The following is a 13693-nucleotide window of genomic DNA, read 5'->3' on the forward strand; positions in this document are numbered from 1 at the left end:
TGGGAGGTGATTAGGTCATGAGGGTAGAAATCCAATGAATGGGATTAGTTGCCCTTAAAAGAAGAGAGACAGGAACTTGCCCTCCCTCTCTGCTCTTTTGCCTAAGTAATAATTCAAGGAGAAGACGGCCAGCTGCAAAACCAGGAAGAGGGCCTGCACCATACGAAGGACTTTCCAGTGCCTTGATCTTGGACTTCCCAATCTCCAGAACTGTGAGAAATAAATGTTTGATGTTTAAGCCCCCAGTCTATGGCAATCTGTTATAACAGCCCAATTAACACAGTAATATCAAGTTATTTGTAATTTCAAGCAATTATCTGGTCCTGTAAACCACCTGAAGATATCTGAAAGCTTAATCTAAAGTAGTTCAAAACCAGCACTTTGTTTTATACATATGTTTTCTCCTTTACTGCAGAATTTATGTACCGATTAAGGAGATCATTGACTGAAAAGGCAATTAAAGGAAGGAATAGGTCCTTCTGGGTAAAAAATGAATTCCAGAGTTCTGTATAGTCAGTGTAAAGTGGAATGACAAAATAAAGATTTTAATTAAGACCCAATCTTAAATGTGTTGAACCTTTTAAATCAAAATCTGTATTTTTAAGGAGCTAAGGTTTGAATTTAAGTTTTATTACATATACCATTAAGATTTTTGCAATGTACTGTGTTTTCTTAACCCACCATGTCTCCTATCACAAAACTAAGTAAGAAACTTGCACACTTGCCCTGGTGTGCCCTGAACTGACTGCATCATTTTCCTGCAAAAGGCAGCGGCCATCTCCTGATTTCCGCACCTCTTCTCCCGTTGTCCAGGCTCAACCTCCAAGTCGTATTTTTGACTCCTCTATGTGCCAGCCTGCCCACACCTGCTTCGGTTAGCCCCTCAGGATATTCAAGAACAGGTCAAGTGACTCACCATCAGTGTCTCTTGCCTATATTCTTGTCTCCACTGTTTTGCCCCTTCTTCCATCCATCATCTACTAAGTGCCTGCTACTGGGGATAAAAGATCCCTCCCTCCATCCCTTTCCTAGAGGATCTCAGTCTCATTGGGGAGACCAACACAAAGGCAATGTTTATAGCACAATGTAAGGCTTGTGCGAGAGAGGCAATTTCAGATTGTTCCAAGATCATACATAAGACAACTAGCACTGTCTAGTGGAGACAAGACATCTTCAGAGAAGAGATGATGAAAGAAAATCTGGAAAGATAAGGAGAAGTTCTCTGAAGGTAGGAAAGGAGGAAGGGCATTCAAGGCAGACTAACAGCAAAGACTTACAGGTATGGAAGGAATTTACTGCCTCTGCCAAATCTCCCCTCCATACTTTCATGTGGACTCTGGCCAGTCTCCGGGTTGGCCTCCAGGCACTACATTGTTACTGCCATATGTATTTACTTCTGACAAAGAGCCAATCCGTAAAGCTCAGTTTTGATGATGTCAATCCTCTGCTCAAAGACTTTAGCTTTTCATGAATTTAAAGATAATTTTTTTTATACAATCACTTCAACATAACATTCCATCTCCACTTTTGCCAAACTGGGCAACTGACTAATGCCTAAAGCTATCTCAGACTTTACAGCTCAGCCTTTACTCAGGTTGTCCCCTGGGCCCTGAATGCAGGTTCTCGCCACCCCTAAACTATCCCTGTCAGAAGACATTCTAAGCCAGCTAACAAGGCACCTTTATCTATTAGATGTGTATTTCTCTCAGGGAATTTTATTTTTACACCCATTAGAGCAATTTCCATATCCTGCTTCACATCTCTGAATCATGGGCGCATTACCTATTCTAAATGGAAAGCTTAAAAAAAAAAAAAATCTTTGATTTCAGAGAAAGAAAGGGAGAGGGAGAAAGAGAGATAGAAACATCAATGATGAGAGAGTTATTGATCAGCTGCCTCCTGCACGCACCCGTTGGGGATCGAGCCTGAAACCCAGGCATGTGCCCTGACCGGGAATCCAACTGCAATCTCTTGGATCACAGGTCGATGCTCAACTGCTGAGCCACGCTGGCCGGGCAGATGGAAAGCTTTTTGAGAGAAGGAACCATTTCTTATTCCTCTTTGTATCTACTATAGAACCTGCTACAAAATTTTATCTTAAAATAAGCAGTTAATAAATAAATGATTTTTCTGTTGAATTTGAGGAACACAGAGGTAAAGACAAAGAAAAAAAATGAGCAAGAAAAAGTGAGTAAATTAATTGTCTTACTGGGAAGGATGGTGGAAGAACCATATGCTTTGGGAAGCAAGTCAGCGAGCCCACTGCGATCACAGCCTTCACAGGAATTGTTAGAATCTGGGGAGTGAAAAGGTAGATCATAAAGAAGTGTTTAAGTCCGAGATTGATCTTGACCATTACTGCATTATTTTTGGGGGTTTAAAAAAAACTCATTTTGGGGCTTACATTAGCAATAATGAACTCTTATGCATTATTAAAATCAACCAAGGATACTGTTTAATCAGACCAGTGTAGTCCATAAAATGTACTGAAATAAAATCAATTTCCATGTTCTTCTCCCAGTGACTCATTGAAAACACGGTAAAGAAGACCAAACAACAGGGAAGAAATAAAGAATAGATTTTATTTTCATAATACAGGTTATTTGGTAGATTATAGTAACTTAAAAAAGAAAGTCAAATTGTACTCCTAAAACAATGCATAAAAAATCCAGTATTTTCTAGAGTTACATAGTTTTCTATTTTTTGTATATAGCAATAAATTAATGTCAAGCTAATATAAAAAAGGAGTTAAACGTTGTAGATTTGGAATCTTAACTCACATTCATTTGTAACTCACAGATACTTCTCTAAGATAATTTTCCCTAATTTTTATTTTCATCTATATTAACAAAAATTTGTCTTAGCCATGAAATATACTTATTTCTATCATTAGTGATAAACATGAATTTCACAGATTTATGATATTCTCCCAACAAATCATTTATTATTAAATGATCAATTCTGTTTATTCTAAATTAGTTTTCTTTCATGTGGGGCTGAATATACTGAAAAAGGCAGGCGAACAAGGGTACACTGAATTTAGCAGTGCACAACTTCCCAAGGGGTGTTTCAATATTAAATTAAAATATTTAAATTTGGCAGAAATACATACATTCGAAATCTCACTGACTGTAAAATGTCAAATTCCACAGAGTCATTTTCTCTCTGACTTAGCATGACTCATATAAATACACTCATGAGAACTCAAATTAAGATGTGATTTCCCGACTATGCCTTCCTTTTTGGAAACATTATACAGGAGAATATTTATATAGAAAAAATCAGAGAAATCTAACTCATTAACTTCAGCCTGGGTCTCTGCAATGCTATAACCACTAGTAAGCCGGGTTCTAACAGAGCAATTCTGAATGTGCCCAAAACATTTGTATGTGTGAAGATTTTTGGTAAAGGGACTTGGGTTTTATTAAAAGACCAATATTCTGTAAACTGTTCTTAAAAGCTCAGTTTTTAAGGTATAAAACAGGTAAACTATAACTTTATGAGTTCTCTGTTTTTAAAAAAACACACAAAAAAACCCAGACACTGAAATTATTCAGAAATTACTCATAAAGTCCTTACCTCATAATCTGTTGTGATCTGTATGGCTCCATCATGAATCCCTTCTAGTTTTTTTGCAATAAGTTTGACTCTGAACACTGCAAAATAGCCTGATGCTAATATCACCTGTATGTAGCAGAAATGGCAATCATTCGTTAGTCTTGCTAGCTGAAGTAATTACTAAAATGAAAAAGGCTATAGTGATAAACTGACTCCTGAACCTTAACAAATACAAGGATGACACCAAGTTACCATATTATCATGTACAAATATCTCAAAACAGTGCCCACCCCTGGCTGTTTATCTATACTTATTGCACGTACCACCAAGGAAACTGGCTCCTTGAGGAACAGAGTCCCAATTGCCAGGGTGGGGTAGGGTATGGTCTCAGGTGCCACCCCTGTACCTACATGGATGAAGAGGGTGAGAGCTGGAGCAGAGGCGCACAGCCTTCCACCTACCCTTCAGCCACATTAGGGCACAAGTACGTACAAAGTCGGTTCTACTTCAAGTTCTGAATTTAACTCTTGTCATGTTAATTAATAATCATGCCTTCAGAGCAAATGAGATTGGGTTATATGAAAACATCAAATATCATGGAAAGGAAGAGTTAAGCAATACAAATTTGAAAGAATGGGGACCTTATTTGTTTTCTCAAGCTATTTGCTGATGTTCTGACAATCTTTTCAATTGTGAAATTTCAAAAAACCCCAAACCAACCATGAAGTTCATTTTGTGAGGCTGTATTTTAGATCTCAGTAGGTGTATTTACATCAAAATAACAAATGCTGAGACTAAACGTACTCACTTTCCCTCTTTTAGAAACATTTCTGTGCTGGTTTTCTGGAATTCTAATGTTTTCATCATGATTCTATAACTACCCAAGTCAGAACCCAGTCTGAAGAGCACATAGTTGTTGGCAATGTATATTTCATAAGGTACAAAACTCTTAGTTCACAGATTTGGCTTTTCAGAAAACAGCTGAAGGTTTAGGCATTACAAACTTTAAAAGATCATTTGTGGAGTTTCTATTTTGAAGTTCAGCTTATCACAACTTCCTACTTTAAGTCAGGGTTCCTAACAACGATCTCATCTTTTTGTCCCTTGTTTTTACATTTATAGTTTTATTTAAAAACAAATTCTAAAACCCTAAAGTGTTAAACAGGCTTTACGTTGTTAAATGGAGCTCTCAAATTTAAGTAGTATGCGTTATATATGCTATTTACTGCTAGGAAATGATCCAGATCTAGGAAACAGTATAATTCAACCATCTGGGATTAGACACACATACGATTTTACTCTAACTTCATTGTTAGAAGGAACATATTAACGACTAGTCTCATTATTAACATTTTTCAGTATTTCATTTATATTAAAAATAAAATTTCAGCTAGAGTGACAAATATTACCTCTCGTGAGCATGTCTTTTTGTTTTAAAAAGAGGCTTTATTTCTGAAACTTAAAACATTATAAATTATTGCAATGTAAACACCCATAAATGCAGCTCGAATGCTACGTGGTTGCAATTAGAATACAGTATTTCGTAGTCCCGACTCTTTCATAAATCCTTTTCCAAGTCTCTGCACACAGTCATACTGACAACTGTTTATTTGCTTCAATATGCAATCATAAAGTCATGATTTCCTTTACGCACCTGGCTGTCCCATTCCTGGGGATCATTAATAACGCTATTATAAACATCTTCCTTCTCACAGCTTTTGGCTCTTAAGTTGCTTCTTAGGAAAGAATTCCTATGAGTGGTATATATTGCCAAAATGCCCTCCAAAAAACAGTTTTGAGGGATCCTTCCAGCGCAACCTGTTTTTAAATCAGCTTTTATAATCTATGGCATTCCACGGAAGTGTATCTGTCATCAATCTCTGAGTTAGGACATCTGCTTTTCCTTTGTAAAACCGCTGCAAGAGGTTCTACCCTAACCTGCAGATGCGGTCAGTTATGGTTCGTCTCATGAGAGGGGATCCTAATTCTGTCCTGAGTAGGTGTAAACTCCAAGTTCCCTTCTCAGCAGTGGGCAGGGCTTAGGCTGATACCTACACTGTTTCTCATTTTTCGTTTTTATAAGCAGCTGTCCATATTTATAAGACAAAAAAAAATACATGGGCAGGGATTGAACACTGTTCGCTTCATTGAATTCTTCTAATCAGTGCAGAAAATTGACCAGAAATACTACTGTATCATAGAAAGCACTTTCTACGTGCTTTCTATGACGTGCAGGGTTATCTCTTTTGTCCAGTAAATTCAATGAACACAGGGTTAACTTAGTACCTATGATACCATCTCCTGTAATGACGTTTGTATTATAGAAGGATAATTTAAATTTTGCTTGTTATAGAACTTTCTATGACAAGGTAGAACTCCTTTGGATTTCAAGTGCCCTCATCATACAGGGAGGGGCTTGAAGTAGATGACGTACAAAGTCCTTTCAATACCAAATAACCACTGCTATTGTGCATCTCATGAAAATAGGAGTTGAAATATGTGACACTGCAAGTCTTTTAGACATACATCTATGTTTAAGGAAACAATCAGAAGGTTTACTTACTGATGACTGGTCTGATAAAGAGGATTTTTCTAACTCTGGAAGGCTGGAAATTATTGTCGTTCTATTGCCTCTTTCAGTAGCTACGAGTTCTATTGATAAGCCATCTCCTATGATGTGCCAACTTTTTATAGCCAACTTAAAAAAGAGAAAGATATGGAAGTGATTACTGCAGCACTAGAATAAAATCCTTAAATGTGATTTAGAATGAAAACAGTTTTTACCTCAATTGGATTACTGTTTATAATTGCAAATAAAATATTACTTGCTTCTGTAGCACTCAGTACACCAAAATCTATGAAGCGTTCCTCTATTTTGGGGGGTAATACAAAGTACTGGAAAGATATAAAAGAACTAGATTAAATGTAGTTATCAAGAGAAAGTGACTATATTAAGATATTCTAAGGTTTCTATATTTTATGTAAATATACACGTATACACACACGTAAAATATAATTAAAAACTTTGAGAAATCAAAATGAAAACACTCATGACCTCTAATGAACAGCTTTTCCTCCTCTGCAGGCACATAAAAGCAGCAGAAAGGGAAAGGCAGGGGTAAGTTAAGGGAGTCCTGGAAGATCAGACAGAAAGTCCTCGGTTTCAGTAAACACCATGCACCACAAAAGCAGCTACAAATACATAATCATGTAAGCAAAACTAATGAAGGGGCAGGATAATATGAAGGCGCCTCCACCCCTCATATTCTTACTGATGTCAACTTTTGGGAGAACTACATTTCCATGTTCTCATTTTCTTATCTTTCCTATCAGTTTTATTACTTATATAAACTTCCATTAACTCCTCTAAGGAAACTGGGCTTGGATTTTTCTCTGGCTGATTTCTGTACTAGGAAGACCTTTATTCTAACCTATTTCGATTACTATTCCAACTACGCGTCTCTGCCACCTTCCTTTCTTCATTACCTGTTATTTTTCCCCCCCAATTACGATTTCCCCCCTATTTTGTTTGTTTTTAGCTTCCCCATGATTATAGCAGTTTAAAAGTGAAATCAAGAGGAAGCAGAATGTGGAGAAGATCTAAGTGGACATTGTAACTAGACAATTCAACTGTATCATGAGGGGAGACAGCTGCTGGGAAGGGTAAAAGCCACTTATCTTAGAGACCAGGGAGGAATTAGATCTACTTGTAAAGCACAGAAAACGGCAAAATGCAAGGGTGCCTAATGATGATTGTCTAATGATACCTGAAAACACAAAAATGGGTAAGGGGCTTAAATTTCAAAGGTAGATAATATACTTACATCTAAAAAGCCTGTATATACCCGCACAGGCAAATGAAATTTGGAAGCATTGGTAATAAGTAAAATGTTGCTGTCGATATGCACGGATGACGTAGATGGCATAAAAAACAGAGTGAAAATGTATCCTGATTTGCCTGGAAGAATTAAGACCGGTTTGCTGAAGTTGTGAACCTAGGAAGTGATGGGAGAAAAAATGTGTTAGCATCTCCTAGCGGGTAGATGAATCAAGTTAAAAGTATGAGGGGCCCCAGACATACTTTAAACATTGTTTTGGCTTCCTCTGGTAGCAACACATCATGAATGAGGATCGCAAAACTGAAAGTGTTAGTAAGGTAAATTGGCCTTTCCACAGGATCAGCAGGACTGTCTCGGATGTGAAACAATGTTGCAGCATGATCAAATCCCAAATAACTATTTGAGAAAAAAACAAAAAACATAAAATAAATAATTTTTATTTGCATTTGTTAACTTAAAATCTAAGTTTTTTTGTTGTGAGTAATATTTTATGTTTAGCACTAAGGGCTGTTATTAGAGAACTAGAACTATAAATATTTTAGTGATTGACCACATGATTTAAAACAAAATTTAAAATGCAAAATATTGACATGTAATATAAAGAACTATTTTCTAGTGAATCATATGTAATCAAAAAATTAAAACCAAAAACATATTAACAGGAAGAGTTATAAGCTACTTAAAAAAAAATGTTTATCATTAAATTATAACCATCTTTGTCCCTACAAAGTTGAATATTAAGTTATCATTGGTTATAGCAGTGATTTTCAACAGGTGTGCTGCAAGAATTTTTAAAACATGCAATACCTAATTATTTAGTCAGGGGCACTGACCTCTTTTCCTTGAGATTGTCAAATAAAAAAATGACAACAGCCAGCACAACAATAGCCACCCAGTGTGAATGAATCAAAATTACACCTATTTTTTGGTCAGATTTGAAAAAAAAAAAAAAAATAATAATAATAATTTTTTTGTGTGCCACAGAATTTTACTGAGTAGTTTATGTGCCATGAGACGAAAAAGGTTGAAAATTGCTGGGTTACAGTATAATTAGAAAATGGATTATATGTACAATCGTCCATTTATAAAAAGTTATAATTCTAGAACAGTGCATATGGGTTTATAAAGGAATATAAATGATTTTGTTTCAAGTGACAATATACTTTAGTAACATGCCACAACCACTTCCATGTTACAAAAGAATTTACAGAAAGGAAACGGTTCAAACGACTTCAATATTGTTTAAAACTCAGATTCCTTTTTCTATTGCATTAATGAGTCATTAAGACTTCATTTAAGCCCAAAACATAACATCCCATTTACCTTTTCCTTCTAAGTAAAATAGAAACAAAATACAGAAGACTTTTCTCTTTTATAGTTAAGTTGTTCTTTTCAATAATAATTCCATGGAGTTTATGAGAATGTAGCTACTATGTTTTTGCTAAAGTCACAAGTTAGTAGGAAAACAGAACTAATTGATTAGTAAAAAGTTACAAAGCTTATTTTAAGAGAAACTCACCCATCTAATACTTCTGCTTGATATGGTATTTCAAGTTTAGAATAACTCTTTTCTTTTGCTTTAACAGTGATTTTCCCAGAAAACTGAGATGGTTTTTTTGCCTTTGATGCTGAAAGGAAACATACACACAAGAAAATCTCTGTTACCTTTTGCTACTTCTAAAGATTTTTTACAGAGGCGTGTGAGAGTCACTGTGTGGACTGAAAAAAATCTTAAAAGGAAAGCTGAGCTTTCAAGTTGATAAGCAGATTAGTTTTACAGTATTTTAAAATCAAATATCACACTTTTCATACAAAAAAAGTAATGTTTTAGTTTTCCTGTAATGGGACAAGTAAAGAATTGGCAAATGAACACAATTCAGGAGGAAAAACACTACATTTGAGCTACTTCTCTACAGCTATAGGCTGAAAATAAAAGTTAAATAAAACACACATTTCCTGTTGATTTTCACAGCAACCCAAATGGTATTTTGTGTTGGGATTTGAAATGGCAGGGGTGGGGTGGGAGGTAGAAGGTGGAGGGATTGTCCTATGACAATAAAAACCACTTTTAAGAAATATAGCACTTACATAGCAATACTTATATCAGACAAAATAGATTTTAAAACAAAGGCTATAAGAAGAGACAAATAAGGACAGTACATAATGATAAAGGGATCAATCCAAAAAGAGGATATTACCCTTGTAAACATTTATGCACCCAACATAGGAGCACCTAAATATGTAAAGCAAATATTGATGGGTGTAAAGGGAGAGACTGACAGCAATAGTCAAGAGTAGGGGATTTTGACACCCCATTGACATCAATGGATAGATCTTCCAGACAGAAAATCAGTAAGAAACAGTGGCCTTAGATGAAACACTAGATCAGATGGATTTAATTGGTGTCTTCAGAGCATTTCACCCTAATGCAGCAGAATATACATTCTTTTCAAGTACACATGGAACATTTTCTAGGATAGACCACATGTTAGGACACAAAATAAGTCTTAAATTCAAGAAGACTGAAATCACATCAAGTATCTTCTCCAACCACAATGGTATAAAACTAGAAACCAATCACAAGAAAAAAAAACTGAAAATAAACACATGGAGGCTAAACAACATGTTACTAAACAATGAATGGGTTAACAATGAGATCAAGGAAGAAATCAAGGTACCTTGAGAAAAATGAAAATAAAAACACAAGAACACAAAATCTGTGGAACTCAGTAAAAAGCGTCCCAAGAGGGAAATTCATAGCATTACAGGCCTACCTTAAGAAACAAAAGTCTCAATTTTCTAATTCCTTACACCTAAAGGAATTAGAAAAAGAATGAAAAAAGCCCCAAGTGAGTAGAAGGAAATAAGATCAAAGCAAAAATATATGAAAGAATCAAAAAATACGAAAGATCAATAAAACCAAGAACTTGTTCCCTGAAAACATAAACAAGATTGATAAACCTTTAACCAGATTCATCAAGAAACAAAGAGGATCCAAATAAATAAAATCAGAAATGAAAGAGAACTGACATCGTAAAAATACAAAGGTTTGTAAGAAAATATTAAAAACAACTTGTTGTTTTTCCAATTTGTTGGCATATAATATTTTTATATGCCAACAAATTGGAAAACTAGGAAGAAATGGATAAATTCCTAGAAACTTACAATCTTCCAAAACTGAAGCAAGAAGAAATAAAATATCTAAAAAGACTGATTACAACTAATGAAATAGAAGCAGTAATAAAAAAAACTCCCAACAAACAAAAGCCCTGGACTGGATGGCTTCACAGGTAAATTTTACCAAACATTCAAAGAACTAACACCTATCCTTCTCAAACTAGTCCAAAAAACTCAAGAGGAGGAAATACTCCCAAGCTCATTTTATGAGGCCAGCATTATCCTAACTCCAAAACCAGATAAAGACACCACAAATAAAAAAAATTATAGGCCAATATCCCTGATGAACACAGATGCTAAAATCCTCAACAAAATATTAGCAATCTAAATTTAGTGATGTATTAAATAGATCATACACCATGATCAAGTGGGATTTATTCTTGGGATACAAGGCTGGGACAACATCTGCAAATCAATTAACATAATACACAATATAAACAAAATGAAGAATAAAAACAATATGATCACATCAACAGATGTAAACAAAGCATTTGACAAAAGCCAGCACCCATTTATGATAAAAACTCTCAGCAAAGTGGGAATAGAGGGATAATACCTCAACTTAATATAGGACATACATGACAAACTCACAGCCAATATCATATTCAACGGGCAAAAACTAAAAGTGTTTCCCTTAAGATCGGGAACAAGACAGGGGGTATCCACTTTCACACTCCTATTCAACACAGTACTGAAGTCCTAGCCACAGTGATCAGACAAGAAGAAGAAATAAAAGGCATCCAAATTGGAAAGGAGGAAGGAAACCTGTCATTATTTGCACCGATAAATGAATTCAGTAAAGTAGCAGGATACAAAATAAATATCCAGAAATCAGTTGCATTTTATTTATTTATTTAGTTACTTAATCCTCACCAGGGAACATTTTTTCCATTGATTTTTATAGAGAGAGTGAAACGGAGGGGGAGAGACAGAGAGAGAGAGATCAATGTGAGAGAGACACATTGATTGGCTGCCTCCTGCATGTGCCCTGGCAAGCCTGCAATCAAGGTAGGTGCCCTTAACTGGAACTGAACCCTCGATCCTTCAGTCAGCGGGCCGATGTTCTAACCACTGAGCAAAACCAGCTAGGGCTCAGTTGTATTTTTATACACCAATAATAAACTATCCGAAAGGGACACTAAGAAAACAATCCCATTTACAATTACATCAAAAAACTAAAATACCTAGGAATAAACTTAACCAAGGAAGCAAAACACCTGTACTCAGAAAATTAAAGGACAGCAAAGACACTGAAGAAGATACAAGTAAGTACAAGCATATACCCGTGCTCATGGGCAGGAAAAATTAACATAATAAAATTTCCATATTATTCAAAGCAATCTATAGATTCCACACAATTCTTATCAAAATACCAATGGTGTATTTCAAAGAAGTAGAACAAATAATCCAAAAGTTTATATGAAACCACAAAAGTCCCCAAATAACCACAGCAACCTTGAGAAAGAAGAGAGCAAGGCTGGAGGTATCATACTACCTAATATCAAACTATATTAAAAGGCTACAGTAATTAAAACAGGATAATACTGGCATAAAAACAGACATTTAGATCTATGGAACAGAACAGAGGCCCAAATTAAACCCACACCTATATGGTCAATTAATACTTGACAAAGGAGGCAAGAACATACACTGGGGTAAAGGTAAATGGTGATGGGAAAATTGCACAGATAAATGCAAAAAAAAAAAAAAAAAGAACTAGATTAATTTCTTACACCATATACAAGAATAAATTCAAAATGGATTAAAGATGTAAATGTTAAGACTTGAAATCATAAAACTCCTAGAAGAAAACACAGGCAGTAAAATCTCTGTCATTTCTCTCAGCAATATTTTTTCTGATCTATCTCCTTGGACAAGGGTAACAAAAGAAAAAATAAACAAACGGACTACATCAAACTAAAAAGTTTTTGCCCAGCAAAGGAAACCATCAACAAAACCAAAAGACAACCTACTGAATGGAAAAAGATATTCACCAATGATACATCTGATAAGGGGCTAATATCCAAAATTTATAAAGAACTTGTAAAACTCACACCAAAAAAAAAAAAAAAAACCATGTCAGGGACAGCAATGTCCGGATGTATACCCCATTCCTAGGACTTATCAGGAAGGTGGGTCCTAAATGCTCTCAGGGATCAGGAATTATTATTGGCCACTCTCTTTCTGGGCGAGAAAAGAGAATGTACCTGCCGATACTGATACTGGTGGTCATGACTGTGGTATCTTAGCAACAGACAATTTATCAGAGGCTTGGAAATAACTAGCGTCAAACCCTTTTACAATCCTACTTGACAGCTGGATTATGGCCATATGCCCCATGTTTCATCTTGAGTTCCTCAGTTTTCTCTGAGCCCCTGGGGCGAGGACTGAGGGCGGCGCCCAGCTTGGGCAGTTGGTCCAGGCCCTCCTGAGAACCCTCCTCTTGCAGGCAGCAAGCCCGGTGCTCTCACTGTGCAGAGCGTTCCAGTGTTCTGCCGCGTGTAGAAGGTCACTAGTGAGCAAACGCTCTCATCTGATGAGCTTCGTTGTGATGTGTGGACTGTGAGCAGAGAGATGCCTTTATCATAAAGCCAAAGTTTAAGCTTCCGGGCTCCTTGCTTGCATGGGCACTGATGACACAAGCCCCATTTGGAGTTTCAGTTCTTATTAAATTTAATTACATATAGTTAAGCAGCTATTATGTCACTATTTGAAAAATATTCTAGTAAAGTAGGCAAAAATGAATAAGAACATGCTACTCAAATATCCTAGTCTGGGCTGAGTTAACATTTCAAGTGTCAAAATACACAGTATAATAATTCCATCACAAAGTCTATTATTTTAGCTTAGGCAGGACTGTCTGCCTTGCTTATAAAAGCCAATATATGAAAATGTTAGAGAATATTTCTGCTCTCAAATTCAAACACATTTCTGAAATTCAAATACATTATCACCCAATTATAAAAATTAATGACTTCATAATTAAGACAAAGCATAATTGGAATATATGTGGAAGAGCCCAAACTACAAAAATTTAATTCCAATTCTACTGTATTTGCTAATACTAATTAAGGCTTATGAAGTTATAATATTTTCTTTCATAAAACAGCCAAATAAGA

At 35.7% G+C, this 13693-nt stretch overlaps 1 protein-coding gene across 1 annotated transcript in view; it reads right to left on the reverse strand.

The window, feature by feature from the left end:
* The window catches only part of TMEM131 (transmembrane protein 131), a 181294-nt gene that overhangs the window by 51618 nt on the left and 115983 nt on the right, over nt 1-13693 (reverse strand). The window contains exons 13-19 of the mRNA XM_081157292.1: nt 8917-9025; nt 7640-7793; nt 7383-7553; nt 6343-6453; nt 6122-6256; nt 3580-3684; nt 2210-2296 (exon numbers count right to left, since the gene is read on the reverse strand). Coding sequence (XP_081013418.1) covers nt 2210-2296; nt 3580-3684; nt 6122-6256; nt 6343-6453; nt 7383-7553; nt 7640-7793; nt 8917-9025 — 872 coding nt within the window. The remainder of the gene's footprint in view (nt 1-2209; nt 2297-3579; nt 3685-6121; nt 6257-6342; nt 6454-7382; nt 7554-7639; nt 7794-8916; nt 9026-13693) is intronic.

The sequence above is a fragment of the Miniopterus schreibersii genome (assembly GCF_964146895.1).
Source record: "Miniopterus schreibersii genome assembly, chromosome: 13".
Taxonomy (NCBI): domain Eukaryota; kingdom Metazoa; phylum Chordata; class Mammalia; order Chiroptera; family Miniopteridae; genus Miniopterus; species Miniopterus schreibersii.